This window comes from Phaseolus vulgaris, chromosome 4 (genome assembly GCF_000499845.2).
Source record: "Phaseolus vulgaris cultivar G19833 chromosome 4, P. vulgaris v2.0, whole genome shotgun sequence".
Lineage (NCBI taxonomy): Eukaryota > Viridiplantae > Streptophyta > Magnoliopsida > Fabales > Fabaceae > Phaseolus > Phaseolus vulgaris.
In genome coordinates, this window is record NC_023756.2 from 43252521 (window position 1) to 43269269 (window position 16749).

Genomic DNA, 16749 nt, shown 5'->3' on the forward strand with positions numbered 1-16749 from the left:
CACTATGCTATAGTGGTGAAGTCTCTAGTTATCGACCGGGAATCAAAGCCTTTTAGGATCATCGATGCTTGGCATATGGAGCCAGGTTCAAGGATTTGGTGTAGGAAAAATGGAATTCTTACTATTCAACTCTCAGAAAGATACTTCAATTACAGATTTAAGTAGTAGTTTAAAATTTGATTTTCTGTAGAGAAGAAGCTGGTACCAAGGGAATTAACTCAGTTGAACCAGCTGATGGAGGAAATAAGAAGTATTAAACTAATAGCAGTAGGAAATTAATGACTTCATATGGATGGAGGATGAATCACAAGTTTGTACTAAAAAATTCACATAGTGAAACAAGACATATATATGGACTAATAAACTTTCACTGTTATAATTCAAAGTTATACTTTTACTGACATGCTACGTTGAGATTGTTATAGGTAAATAAGAAATGGAACAAAAATATGGGTAGTTGTGACACCTCACTTTTCTGATTTAGCAATCGTGTAAGCAAACTCAAGCATGGTATCGTGCATGTGCGCCACCTTTCACATTTCAATGCAGAAAACAACGAAAACATCACTATTAATGCTTCATAATTCAGTCATGGACTCGTTCCATCTGAAAATATTGTTACATAAATAACCCTCTTGAGGGGATTTTCTCTTCACAGCAAACAGCAAGAACAAAAGATGGGTTTGAAGAACAACAACACGATGGTGCTAAAGGTGTGCTTCGTGCTACTCTTCCTTCTGGGAACTTGCACTGCTAGCTTGAAGCTGTCTGAGCTAGGCCTACTCATGAAAAGTGGTCATCATCATGAGTCCACTGATGAGCCCTCTGAGTCTTCAAAAGCATGCTGTGATCACTGCGCATGCACAAAGTCAATACCTCCTCAATGCCGCTGCTCAGACTTGAGGTTGAATTCGTGCCATTCAGAATGCAAATCATGTATCTGCACACTTTCCATTCCTGCGCAGTGTGTTTGTACTGACACAAACGACTTCTGCTATGAACCTTGCAAGCCCAGTCATGATGATGACTCGGGTAACTAGTGAAGGAGTCTTGTGTAAGCTCTCTCTCAAAGGATGAAGCCCTTTCAGGCTTTGTTCGCTGTGTAAGGAGATGAATAAACTTTTAATAAAGGTTCCTGTTTTCTGCATATCTAGGTCTTCTTCATTCTGATGCAAGTTTCTGTGTTTATAAGAGATTAACACGAAAGTATGATAAAAATAGGTTTACTAATACTAATACTAAGCACCATCATTGCAAAAGAAAACGTATTACATCATCATTCTAAGTATAATGAAAAATTTAAAGTGGAGAACAGTGCAATGGCATTGTAGTGAGCTCATGACTATGACATGTTTGTTTTATTTCCTTATAATTTAGTCTAAATGAAGCTTTTATTATTAATATTCCAATTAAGTTGTAAGCACAACTTCTGTTCCCCTTTTTTTTCCATCATGTCACATTCCTCACTAATTCTTACTAATGCAGTTATGAATAATAGATAGGATAGGAGATGAAGGGTGTGAGAAGGTGTAAGGAAGGAGGAACGAGTTCTTTTTTACTAGTTGTCAATGTTTACTTAAAAATATTTGTATTTCTTTCTTTTTATAAAATTTAATGTATAACTCATTGGATTTTTGGAAAATCTCTATTTTTATTTTTATATATGTTTTATCAAGAATATAATTTTTATTTTATTTTTCATTGACGCATAACTCTTAATTTTTATAAAAATAATTGTGTAACCCAATGTATAATTTGTTAATGTTTTATTGAATTTTTTTTATATAAATTACATAATTATTATTTTGGTATGTCCAATAGTCCCACATCGCTTAAGAATCAAGGTCAAAGTTAATTTATATACATTTTCATTCTTTAATCTTTTGAGGCACTTTATAAGGACAAAACCTTATAAAACCGTGAAGGACAATTTCTCAAATGTGGTGATTGACCTTAGTAATGTCATCTCAATGGATTTGAGATTAGAACATTGACTCCGTCCGTGGAAATTTAAACTCCAATGCGAACAACAATTACAATTCTTATTATACTTTTATTATTATTATTTTATAACTTTTATTATTATTAACTGTTTTATTATTATTATAATTATTATTAATTTATGTTACATTGTAGAACATAATATATATTTTTTTTGTATACTTTTGCTTTTTATTTGTACGGGTAAATATATAATTGTTTATTTTTATGTTGATTTTTTTAAAATTTGTTTAAAATGTAAGAATATTAATGCATTTTTTTGTATTTTTGGTTGTTGTACTTGTCGGACACGATCGAAGACCGAGTCAAATAACATTCACAATATAATAAATGCGTAATAAAGAGACAATTGTAATTGAAGTTGAATGAGTCAAAGACATACTTCAAGATACTCGGGTAAATATCTCAAATGTAACCGAAAGATACACTCCCATAATTTCAGGAAGCCACTACACACGTTCTGATGACCACTACACACATTCTGGTGAACTGGTTACCTAGCCCATGCAAGTGGGGGCCCAAGTCAACCTATAAATAGGACTTCTGAAGGGAGAAGATGTACGTTTTTCATATCCTAGGAGAACACACCAAAGATATTAACACTGACTTTGAGCGTCGGAGTGCAATCGCAGGTACCCGACCGGCGGAGCACACACAGCGAGAGAGAGAGCTTCAAGAAATTAGGAGACTACGAGCACGTTAGCAAATTTTGTACCAGTGGATAAATATTACCTAGACCCCGTCATCCATACAGGTTCAGTTGTGAGTTTTCATAAATTATTCACATTAATTTTTCGAATGCATTTTAATTTTTAATAAACGTGGTACTTTATAATAGAAAAAGGGAAAAAAAATCATAATCAAATATGGGTGTAACTTAATCTATTATATTATATTTGCATATACAAATCATAAGCCAATGTGGCTTTGCAAGAAAACCCTCGACGATTGGTTTGCACAAATCAAAATTAATTAGCCAATCCATACTAGCACTTTCTATGCAAATCATAGAGTTCTCTTTCTCACATAAGTAAAGAGGTGGAAGCAAACAAGTCCACAAAGACCATTACTGCCTTTTGAATTTCTATGTAATCCAAAAACTAAATACTTCATTAAGAATATTTATGCTTTTTTTTATTTGTTAAGTAAGTAAATGCATAATAGTTAATCTTTTACTGAGAATATTCTTCTTCTTTTTTATGTATCTTGAGGTATAACTAACAATTTGCTTTTCAAAAGTTCTCTGATTTTCTATTTTTATATTCCTCAACCCGTAATTCTTAATGTTTTTTTAAAGAATTTATGATTTTTCTAATAAATCCAACATATTTTTTAATTTTTTCAAGTGCATTTCATTTACATTTTAAAATAATTTAATTCTTTTATAGTAGTAATACTTTAAGACTTTTGTATATCAACTTAAAATATGTGTTTAGGTGCAATCTTATGGTAAAGATTCTTAAATTGTGAAACTGAGATAAAGATATGGCAATAAAATGCCCTTTTAAATTGGGGTACATATGAATATAAAAATACATTCCACACTTCCCTTTTCTCGAATATCTTTCCAGATTTTTTTTTTAACAAAGTTTTTGTATTGTGGATTTTCTTATTTGGAATGGGATTTTGATTTTGTTTCTGTATTTTTATTTCTGGAACACAAAAAGCTCTTCCAATCTATTTTTCCAGAATATATTATTTTTAATTTCAAATTTTCATTTTCGGAACAAAAAGTATTTTCAAAATTTTAAAATTGTGTTGGGTGCAGGTTAAAAATATTGGGTGTAGGAAGAATTTGTATAAAGATATTCACACGAGCCCCAGTCCATTATGATTAAACTATTTGGGCCTAGGCCCGTTCTAAAAGATTTTCTTTGGCAAATGCTCCCTACACCGATCATTTTTAATCTGCACCCAACATATTTTTTTAATTTCCAAAAGTACCCTTAATTTTAGAAATAAAAATTTCTGAATTGAAAATAATATATTTTGGAAAAATAAATCTAGAAATGGTTATTGAGTTTCGGAAATAAAAATCTGAAAAAAAATTAAAATTCTATTTTGGACAAAAAAATCTGGAATTAAAAATAATACATTCCGAAAAAAATAATCTGGAAAAGAGATTATTCTGTTTCGGAAATAAAAATCCAGAAACTAAAATGAAAAACCCATTCTGAATAAAAAAAATCTGTAATATAAAATTTCGTTCTGGATAAAAAAATCCGGAACACATATTTCAGAATATTTTTTTAAGAACAGTTTCGTCTTTCCCGCTAGAATCGGATGCACTGATGGTGCAGGAAGCAATTGCCATTTTCTTTTTGTATGAAGTAAAAAAAAATTAAAACTCAAAACTAATAGAGCAAAATTAATTGAATGGAAGGTGTGGTTCAATTTTGGTTCACTTGGTCAAAATGAATAAAATTAATAGAACTATTTAAGGGTACTTCAATTATAATAATTTGTGTGATTGTTGAAGTTGATACCAAAAAAGGGTGAACTTTATATCTAAAGGTTATTTTTTTATAATAGTAATCTCATTATCATTCTTTTGACAATTTCTTAAATCAAGCATTCATATTTTAACTTTCATTTTTTTTTTTTATGTTTTTCACTCTTTTTTATTAAAAAGCTTTTATGTTAGACATCATTGTTCTACTTGACATCCCACTTAAACTAACATATCAAAAATAACAATAATTTACTATCACATAAAAAAAATATTATTAAAAAAAAAGAAAATACAAAAATATGAGGACTAGTCTAAAATCCATATGTTTTTTTCACTCGTTTTATTTATTTTTATTTCCATAAAAAATATTTCTCACATATTTCTATTTTTCCATACCAAATACTCTTACAGCCTTCTCCCAAATTTGAAACCCTGACCCCTTTGAATCTTTTTTTTTCTCTCGATAAAAAAGGCATAAGTAATGCAATTTTAATGATTGTTTTATAAAAACATAACAACAATAGAAAAATATAAAATGAAACGAATATAATAAATGAAAATTAATAAAGTAAGAGGAAACTTAGAAAATGAAAAAAAAATTGATGAAAAATGTTCACCTATAAATGTTAACACGAGATTAACTTTTATTGGGTTTTGATATTTCCTATAATAAATTTTTTGAAGATAATTTAGAGGTGTCATGACACTCTTTTTTTAGGGAGAAGATTCCAGTAAACATTAACTTTGATATTTTAAGAAAAATCTTTTTAATTTTATTTCATTAAAGCTAAAAGTTATATGCACACACAATGTTTATATTATTATACTTTTAAAAATGAATTTCTACTTTATAAAATCAACTATAAAATAAGATTTCTACTTATCTATATATTATAAAATATTTTAATTTTTAATGGATATGGATCTCCACTATATCACTACAAGAAAATTATAAATAGAAACTAATTTTAGGGATAAAAAATAATTAGTTGCTATAGTGACTAAATTAGACTATTTTAAAAACTAAAAAAAAATTAATTTCTAAATTAGTTTATATTATTGTTAAATAGTTTCTAAATTGGTATCTAATTAGCTACCAATTATTTAAATTCTAAATTTAGTAGAAAAACCTTAATTGCTAATTAGATACCAATTTAACGATAATAAAAACTAATTTAATTTTTTTATTTTATTTCTAAACTAGTATCTAATTTAATCACTATAGTAAGTAATTGTTTTTTCTCTAAATTTGATTTCTATTTGTAGTGTATATTATTAAAAAGTTAAAGAAAAAAATTAATTTTAATATTAGAAATATTTACGTGTTTACATGATAGGAATGCCTTTAAAATGTAGGACCAGACCTGCTATGATTTTCATGCATGATACATGGCTTGTTGATATTTCATTTCTTTTTCTTGTTCCCTTTGAGTGAGATTTGAACAAATGCATGTATTGCAAAAGTTATTGTCATTAAAAAGAAACTCACCAAATGCTAGGAACGTGGTTTCTGATGAGGCAATTTGATGTGAAGCATCATTTTTATGGTACAAATATGGTAGAATTTTGGTGCATTTTGCTTTCAAAAAATAAAATAAAAAGCAGCATATAGGGTTGTGATTGTTTGCATGAGGCTTATCATGAAAGGGATGCACGCAAGCCAAATATGAAATACGTGTTTGCACGATAAGGACTTTCTTTTTTGGAAGCTAACTCTTCTGGGCAAATTTTTTCTCTCAAATGATAGGTACTATATGTGTTTTTTATTTTTTCAATAATTTTATTAGAAATTTCATTTATTTAATACCTATATGTGAGATGGGTTAGAAAATTTATACACAACCTTATATTTATCATATGATATTATTTGTGTTTGTAAGAAATAACCAAAACCTTCGTTTAATATACAATAAGGTCGATCTAAAAAGGCAACACAAAAAATAAAGATAAGGAGCACATTGTCTAAGTGGAAAGGTAGATATATGGAGGATTTGTCTTGTTAAATTTGTATTTACAATATACTTTCTTTCCTTTTTAAGTCAACGGTCTGTTAAAAAAAATGTGGGATTGGTGGAATAAGAATTCTAAAATATCATGAATTTTAGTTGAGAAAGTTTGTGTAGAACTAAAGAGGAAAGAGATTTGAAAATTAAAGACAGGTAAATTTAATAAGGTTCTAGAAGTGGAGAATGTTGAATTAAACAAAAGGAAAATGAAGAGATGTCTTGTTATATGTGATAGATGATTAAGGGCATAAGAGGTGTGCATTAAAGTACTAATCAAGAAGGTGGAGAGACTTGGGCAGAGTATGTGAAGAAGGAGACAATGATAGTTCGTCCTATAGAACTACACATTGCGAACTTGGGTCATGTAATATGATTACATTTTGAATATTCTATCTCAGACGGTTATGGAAGATCAATGGAGGACGCTAGTTATTGGTCAGATTTTGGTTGAAAGTGAAATTTGCAGTGAAAAAGGTATATGTTTGAATGGGAAAGAGAACAAGAACAACAATTAATGAGTTAATTAAATTCAATACACTTGTACATGACAAAAATTGACAAATGGAGATGGTTAGGTGAAGAAGATGACGCTTTTTATGTGAGTTCATCATATGTTGTACTACATAACACAACTCCTATTATAAACAATAATTTGTTTAAGGTCTTTTCGAAGGTGAATGCTTTACCCAATGACCCTCAAGACTAGACTTAATTTAGTTAGAAGAAGGGTTCACATTAATAATACCTTATGTCCTTTTCGCCATCTGTCCCAAGAATCTGTGCATCATATATTTTTAACTTGCAAAGTAGCTTATTCGGTCTAGAACACTTTATGCAACTAGATGGGAATCCAATTAGTTCAACATATAAATATGGGGAACCATTTTATACAATTTCAGCTTCTGTATTTGAACACAAAAAATAAGGCATGAAAAGTTGTGTGGATAGAAATGATTTGGAGCATATGGAACCCATAGGTATTCCGTAGTGTTTAAAGATGGAACAATGGACAAGGAAAACTTGTTCCATATGACTCAACTGAAGGTCTGAATGTGGATGAAAAATAAATTCTTTGTTGTCAAATTTTCCTTTTCTGATTGGCTTTTGTGTCCAAATCAATGTCTTATATCAATCAAGTAGTTTTATGTGAAGGTAAGTATCATGGTGTAGGAAGTTTTCATGAGAAGGTATGTATCATGGTTCTCAATTTATCTGCTTTTATTATTTGGAATCATATATAATGAAAATATTGGATGTGGTTACTATTCAACAAGATATAATAGTATTAACTCCTTGGTCAAACTAGGAAATGTTTTTGAAATCTGGTAGGATTTGGAGCTTGGAAGAACATGGGATTTAAACAACAACAATAACAACATTGTCATAGGGGTTATTGTCAAACATGTAGCCTTAATCATGGAAGAAAGCAAATTGAACATTGGATATAAAGGAAATGAGGGTAGGGAACAAATTTGGATTTTTGGTAGACGAAACACTGCTAATAATTTTTTCAGAGTAAATATTCAAGAAAGAACCAGAGACAAACAAGGTTGACATAGAGAAGAAATAAGCATGTAATAATATGAAAGGATGCTTGCTGAAATAAGTAAGAATCTCATTGAGTCTTTTGGCCTTTTCCAGGTCCAGTTAAATGAAATACATGACATGCACTTGGTGTTGCTTCTTCTGGTATAATTATATCTGGGCCTATAGGAATAGTCTGTAGTGGGGTTATAAGCCAAATTATTAGGTACATGTGTAGTTTTTTTAAAAGATTTATGTAATGAAGAATCTTAATTATCAAACACCATCTTTTTTTGTGTACAGGGATTGAGACATTCCTTAAATGTCTCATTTATTAATTTTATTTTTTGTTGAGAAAAAATAAAATAAAAATAAAGACACAATATTGGTTGATGCTTGGACTTGGAATTTTGTAGTTTGGTTCCTCTATGATTGCCTTGTTACCTTTTTTTTTTTCGCACTACAAGAAAATAATTAAATAAAAATTAATTTTAGAGACAAAAAATAATTGATTATTATATTGACTAAATTAAATGTTATTTTATAGACTAAAAAATTTATTGGTATCTAAGTAATTTCTATTATTAAAAAAAATTATAAACTAGTTTTTAAATTGATGTCTAATTAGCTACCAAGATTTTAACTGTCAACTTTAGAATCTTATGTAACACCCCATAATTTACATATAACTATTACAATAAAAGTTCTACCAGTTTCTATACAAACTTGGAGTTTTTCATAACATTCCTAATACATGATTAGGATTTATAGAAATACAGATATTTACATATCCACAGCTCAAAATAAAACTCTGTAACCTCTAAGGCTCTCCTGCACCTGTATGGTCATCTGCTCATGTACATAGTACAGTCATCGCAGTTCAAACACAGCAAGAAAAGCAAGGGTAAGCTACTGAAAATAGAATTTTATAATATACACACTTATATCCAAAGAGAAAACCAAGTTACATGATCAATTTCTCAAATTACACAATCTTCTTCAATTCCCAACATTAAAACAATCACATAGATCTCACATGGATCTACACATCCAGAATATTCAACAAACAACGTCTTCCGGAAGACCCGTATTAAGTAAGTCCTACCAGAGACTAACACCTGATCTAAAGATTACCAGCGAATCCAACAGAAAGGATCAGGGTAAGTTCAATACAACCCAAGCCGTGTATCTCATATGTCACGGTGTGCATGAACTCCCCCATCAGCTTCTCACCACCTGATATCTTAGTCTATGTGACTTAGATCATCAGTGAAGCTCGGAGATCTCTGTTACCACATAGGCATCAATACTTAATACACAACAAACATCAGTCCATACATTATCTCAACATCAATACTTAATACACAACAAACATCAGTTCATACATTATCCCAAATGTATGAATTCAATTTCATACCCTTTCTTCATACAATATTATTTCAAAAGTTATCCACAATATTCAAAAGTTTATTTGACATAAAAAAAATACACTTTAATACTAAATCATCAAAACCCAATATTTCCACAAATTTAAATAATATATAAACAAACACACAATATATAAACAAATAACACCCCTATAAGAGAAATTCAATATTGGGACCACGTCCCTTTCGCATTCAGATCTTCTATCCTATGGTACTATTAAAAATTAAATTTAGCTTCCCTTACCTCAATTGCTTGCTTTTCAAGCAACTTTTAGAATTTTATTCCCCCACCGTTTGGATAAGCTTCAAGATTTACGGGCCTAATGCAAATTATCCAAACAGAACAAAATTTCAGTATATAATAGAATAAGTTGAGAGGATTAAACTTCTCAACTGACCCCACCAAGATTGATAATTAAATCCTAAGGAAAACAGAGAACAAAGGATATTTAGAGTAAAAATGAACTTACTCTGTTTGAAAATCTGATCGGGTAGAAATGTTCCTTAACTCCTCTGCTACAGCGTGGTATGATCAGATTCTAAAATAGATGAAGATTGGGAGAGAAATTAAGAGAGAGGGAGAGAAGAGAATTGGAGAGAGAGAGAGAAAGAAGAAAAGATGGTACTGTGGTGTGAAGAAGAATGTGGCATGCTGTTTCTGTTTCTTTAAAAAAAGTGCCGTTACATCTTAAATAGTTGGTAACTTAAACTAATTTAGTCAATATAATAACTAATTATTTTTTGTCTCTAAAATTGGTTTCTATTTAACATGACATGGATGAAAATAATGATGCCAATTTTCATGAATATGAGCCATTTGTACAACAAAGTTAAATTAAAAATGTTTAGTCTGCTTTCTAATTTTGAAAATGATACTTACTTAACTAATGCATATCATATTTTTATTATTAAAAGCATCTGAAATACATACTCATCCTCCTAGACTTAATAATCCACCTCAAGTGCATACTCAACTTCCATTTGCACCACAATCTACCATAACACCTCAATTTGCATATCAATGTAAATAGTTGTGGTTGTAAAAACACATGAATACTTAATGATAAATGAGTAAAAAAAAAAAAACAAATGTTCACAGTTATAAAACCTATGATATTTTACAAAGATTATGAAACTTATGATATTTTACTGAGGTACTGAAACCCATATGATATTTTATGGAGATTATAAAACCTATGATATTTTGCGAATATGATACTTTACGAGATTTGAAACCATGACATTTTATGAAGGTTTTAAAATCCATGGTAGTTAACTAGGGGTTTTGAAACCCTCGTTACATACTAACTTTTCTTGGTGTTTAAAAAAACTTAACAAAAATTTTAACCTTCAATAGTGGTAATCGATTATTATTATTATATATATATATAAATATTTGTTTGAATAAGGAGTAAATGTGGTGTATATATACAATTTTTTTTATAATAGGGGAATATAGTAACTAGGATAAATAAAAAATAATAATAATAAAGAAGTCAAAATGGTGACTTAACGACCCACATAAATATCCTCCTAATAAAGTCTTGGTTATTTACTATGGAGCACATTACTTTCAAATTTCTTTTGATATTAATTTATTTTAAAATTATTAGAGTTTCCCACTCACACATGTATCTATCTAAATCTACAATATATTTCAACTAATGTAAGTTATTTGTTTTGTAATATATAAAGTACATTATCATTATTTATATTTAATTTATTGTACTTGAATCAATTAAAGAATTGGGTGCGAGTACTGTATAACGAAAATTATGCATACCATTCTATATACAAATATTAGTGATTTACCGAGAGAGGTAATATACAATTATTTAAATATTTAAAAGTAAATTTCAATATTAATAAATTAAATGTTTAATTATATGAATATTTAGTGATTCATTCCTAATAAAACATAAAGTCTTACAAGAGGATCAAGAATATGGGAACAATTTCTTCTAACTATTTACTATAACATATTATGTTAGGATTAAGTATAGTTAACAATTTATTATGTACTTAAATACACCATTAAATTCAAGTAAAATTTAGAATTCTTTAGGTATATCTAAATTATTAAGCTTTTACTTGATATTTTTTTTGAGAATTTTGTTTGTTATGTAAGGAATATATTATTAATTACGGAAATAATTAAAATAAACAACTTTTTTTAAAACAATTACACTTATTTTCTAGGATGGTTCTTTTATAATTATCACAAAAAGTGATGTAAGAATGGTAAAATATGACTTTTTCAAAGAACTTTCTAAGACGATTCTTTATATTAAAAGCAAAACTTTCTAATAAAGTTATTTAACTAATGTGAAAAGTTAAACCCATAAATAAAGTCATTTTGATTGTAATAAAAAGTTGATGTGAAAATAAAATTCAAATTTTATATGTAATCTTTGTTATATTAAATTTGAACCCAATTTCTTGAGTAAGTGGGAGTTAACTTTTGAAGAAATGGTTATCATCTTTTTTTTTTTCTCATTGTTGGGAATAATAATAAAAAGCTATAAAGAAAACAACACATTCACGTTATATTGATCAGACACGTATGTTATAATATGGAAACTTTAAGCAATGGAATCACATAATGAAAATAAAATAAAATAAACGTTAACTACGTAAAGTTTTAATTTACGAAACCAAATTAATTGCATTTAAAATACTTTTTACAATTTTTAACAATTTATTTATTTATTTAATTGAATTTAAATTTATTAGATTCTTAATGTGTTTCCTAAATGATGGATGGTCCTAGAAATTTTTTTATGATAGAGACAATCACTCAAAATGATGCAATTGTCTAATAAAACTTTAAATTTCCTTTTCTTTTTCTTTGTTAAAGCTTTAAAATTTCCTTTTTGAGCCCTAATACAATAATATACTATATTCATGTTTGATTCAGCTTGTTTCACGAATTTTGTTTTTAGGAAATTTATATAAACAAAAAATAGAAAAACAAATATGTTATTTGATAATTTTAAAACCTTGACTAATACCATAACTTCACTTATAGTATTTTTTTTATATTATAATACGTAATTTGAATAAAATAAAATAAAAATACGAAATCAATTATTTAGAACAGTATTCTGAAACCTTGAAAATGATCAGAATTGTATAATGTTTTATGCTTTAACTATAGAAACGACAAAATTGTCGAGTGAGTGGTTGTTCATATTATAAAAGCATGTCCATCAACCTTTTTACAATCTATAATTTATATGCGATAGGGACACATATTTAATCTTCTTCCACTTTGTATCCTTTTGACCATTTTTTTTCTTTTTATTCTTGCCAATAATTTGGAAAGGTAAGACGTAAGATTAAATAAACTAAAATATCTTGATATAATAATAAACTAACTTTAACACAATTGAATAAGTACCAATCAAACTAATTTATGTTACTTTGGCTTTCATTATATCTTATTGTAAAATCACCTTGTAATTTTGTAATTCGGTTGGTGTAAGAGAATATTGATATTATGTTTAATAATTTATTTTTGTAAAATTATGAGGTTTAAATTGAGAGAAGAAAAAAAGTTTAGATTATTCTCTTATATTTGTAAGTTGAGATTTTTTTGTTATGTTGTGATTTAGTGGGTTTAATACAAGAAATTAATAGATATTGTTTATACATGCATTAAAATATTTCTTAAATATTTTATTATGCATATAAAAAGACTTTGTTAAAGAAAACATATGTAATTATTTCATCTCTTAAAAGTTAATCTCATATCATAATTGTATTGTCTAGGTTGAAAAGTTATGATGAAAAGTCAATCGAAAAGTTATACCTGCAACTGGCCAAAGGCTGTGTTATCGAGCAACATAAGCTAGGTTTTGATAAATCCCTTCAGCAGGCCACAACCACATTTAATTTCAGTTGACTTATCTCCATTTATAAATGATGAATAATTTTGGCATCAATTTGTTTTGCAACAAACAAGTCAGATAAATTTTCCTTCAGTTGTCGGTTTTCATCATGAAATTTTAATCTTTCGGCAGTCAAATAAGCAATCTCATCTTTGAGTGATTCCTTTTCGGTTTCATGTTGGACATTCACATTGGACTTGAGAAGTTAAAGAATCAAGCTTTTTACCCAACTTAGACAACTTTGTTTTCAGTCTCTCAAACTCAGAAGAAGAAATACCATTTGCACTTTCTTCTTTGATAATCTTGTCGATTAATAAAGCGCGATTTGCAAGTTCAACAACTGAATCCGCTAAGGAAGGAATATCAGATATCTTAAGCATATGATGAGAAGGCCCATCAAGATTAGTTTGAACAAACTTTGAGAAACGTGTTGATGCAGCAAAAATTGTGTCTGGAAGAGGCCGAGAAGAACTCCCGGTAGCATGACGATGATGTCTAGAAGATGAATGTGATCTTCTAACACTTCGATCTTGTTTCTTGCTCCTCTTCGAAGGACCAACATTAACATTTTCAATGTTATCAGTGTTGAAGAAGGTTGCTGCCCCTTCAAGACATGTGTTTGATGAAGACTTCTATGTACAATTCATGTATATTTCCTTTTCCTTTAAGTGTGTCTTAGGTAGTGTTTTGAGGTTGTTTAAGAGTGGGCTTTTTGCTGAGTAACTCACCTCCTACCCTGGCCATGTGATAAGAACAAGCATAAGGTTTCTTAAACTGTTTTTCACATGTTTTACAAAAAACACGTTTACTGCATAAAAATAAATCTGTTCTTTTCTAAATAAACAAATTCATTTTTAAACTGATGCCTTGGCTAAGTCTTGTGAAAATTAGATTTTGTGCATTAAGTATTTTGACTAAGTGTTCTACCTTTCAAAACAACTGTGTTTTAAATAGTTAAGCTTTCTCTGTTTTCGTTTTGAAAAATAAATCTGTTCATCTATAAATGAATAGATTCTTTTTGACTCTGGTGCCATGGCTATCTTAAACGGTTTTCAGTTTTGTCCCTGCACCAGAATGGCTGACTAAGTCTCCTCACATAACAAATTCTCTAACTGTTTTTGAAAATAAATCTGTTCATTTTATTTTCAATCTGTTCATTTTATAACAGCTTTAACTGTTTTTCAAAAGTATGTTATAAGTTGGTTTTCTATAAAATGAAAACTTGTTTCTGAGTTTAACAATCGATCATACAATTGTAAAAACAAGTTTTGCATCAGAGAATTGAGGATTACAAGGAATTAGCATTTGTTCTTCAAAGATTTCAAAAATCACAAAGTGCTTGTTCTTGTTTGGTTCCAAAAGCTTGGTGAGAGGTGCTGCTACTGTTCTAACAATCTTTTCTACTGGTTTAAGGCAGATTTCTGCATCCTCAATCAGGTGTAGTCGTTTCACATTTCTTTTCTTGTAAAAGTTTGGTTGTACACTCTTCTTGATAGGGTTTCTTGAAGAGTGTGTGTGTGTGCTGAAATAGGGTTTTTCAGCTAGTGTACCTAAGTTCTTGTAGGGTTCAAGAACAGTGGGATTTGTGTTTGTTTGAATTGTGATTTAGTGTATTTCACCTTGGTTTAGGTGAAGACTGGATGTAGCTCAGTTGAGTGAACCAGTATAATTGCCTTGTGTTCATTCTCCCTCAATCTCTACAATTAAATTTATGCATATCTGTTAAAACTGCCAAGAAATAAATCTGTTCAATCAATAATAAATCTGTTCTTTCTGGGCTCGGTTCATACTGTTCTTAATTTCTGGAAAACTGTTTGATCTTGAGAAGAACATCTATAATCTGTTAAAAGCCACTAGAACAGGTTGATTGTAATAGGTTACTCAAGTAATTGTCAAGCTATCAATTGAACCTTAATCACTTGCTTAAAATTGAAGCTTGCTGTTTTGTGATTCACTGTTTTCTTCATTATATCAGTGTGTGTGAATCTGGAAAATCGATCTGCATAATCTTGTGATCAACTTGACTGTATAAACGTTTTTCAAACACAAACAGTGCCAAAATAAATCTGTTCAATTTCAAATAAATCGATTTATTTTATGTACACTGTGATAAATACTGATTCTGTGAGAAAGACTTAAAAGATCAATTCACCCCCCCTCTTGAACTTTGACACTATTAAACTCAACAATTGGTATCAAGAGTTAGGACTTGTATGTTAATAAAGTTTGTTTGTAATAATGTCTGAGTTTAAAGTGCTTTTTGCTGAGGGATCTGCTGTTAATAGACCACCTATGTTCAATGGAATGAATTATGTGTTTTGGAAAATTAGAATGCAAATTTTCATGGAATCTATTGATGCATTAATCTGGGAAGCTGTTGTCCATGGACCTTATGTGCCAATGCAGGTTGTCAAGGATGAAGAAGTGGTAAAGCCAAGATCTGAATGGAATGAGACCGAAAGGAGGAAGGCTCAACATGATCTTGTGGCCAAGAACATCATAACCTCTGCATTAACAATGGATGAGTTCTTCAGGATATCCCAATGTAAGTCAGCTAAGGAGATGTGGGAAGTCTTAGAAGTCACTCATGAGGGTACTGAAGATGTGAAGAGGTCAAGAAAACATGCTCTCATCCAAGAATATGAATTGTTTAAAATGCAACCCGAGGAGAGCATTGCTGATGTGCAGAAAAGGTTCACTCATATTGTGAATCACCTTACTGGTTTGGGAAAAGAATTTGACAGAGAGGAACTCAACAAAAAGATATTGAAGTGCCTCGCCAGAAGCTGGCAACCAAAGGTGACTGCCATATCTGAAAGTCGTGATCTGTCAAAGCTGGGAACTGCTGCACTCTTTGGAAAGTTAATGGAGCATGAGCTAGAGCTCAAGAGACTTAAAGAGCAGGAAACAACAGAGAGAAAACCCAAAGGTCTTGCACTGAAAGCAAGTGAACAGAATAAGATCAAGGAGGAAAAAGAAGATGCTGAAGATGATGAAACAATCAATCTTCTTACAAAAAGATTCAGCAAATTCCTGAAGAAGAAAAGCAGAGATAGGAACCAGCAGAAAAGAAGGTATCTTAAACCCAATTATTCAAATTCCTCTAAATATACTTGCTTTGGCTGTGGCAAAACAGGGCACATCAAAATGGATTGTCCAGACAATCAAGCAAAGGACAAATCTGCCAGCAAGAGAGTTGAAAGGAGCAAAGGAAGAAGAGCTTACATTTCATGGGAGGAAAATGAAGAGTCTTCAACCAGCAGCTCTTCAACTGAAGATGAGGAAAACAATCTATGCTTCATGATGAAGGATGATGAGTCAATCTTTGATTCAGTAAGTGATTTTTCTGTGGATTCAGATAACTATGATCAATTGTTTGCTGCTTTCAAGGAAACACATGATGAAGCAAATAGGCTAGCTGTAATATGCAATAAGCTGCAAAAGGTAAA

General features: G+C 29.8%; 1 protein-coding gene across 1 annotated transcript; it reads left to right on the forward strand.

The window, feature by feature from the left end:
• Positions 1-677: 677 nt before the first annotated feature.
• On the forward strand, positions 678-1040 carry LOC137838882 (Bowman-Birk type proteinase inhibitor-like). The gene has a single exon (XM_068648095.1). It carries the CDS (start codon positions 678-680, stop codon positions 1038-1040), a length of 363 nt encoding a protein of 120 aa, XP_068504196.1.
• The last annotated feature ends 15709 nt before the right edge of the window (positions 1041-16749 follow it).

Coding starts and splice junctions, on each gene's coding strand:
- LOC137838882 (XM_068648095.1), top strand. CDS start 678: ATGGGTTTGAAGAACAACAACACGATGGTGCTAAAGGTGTGCTTCGTG.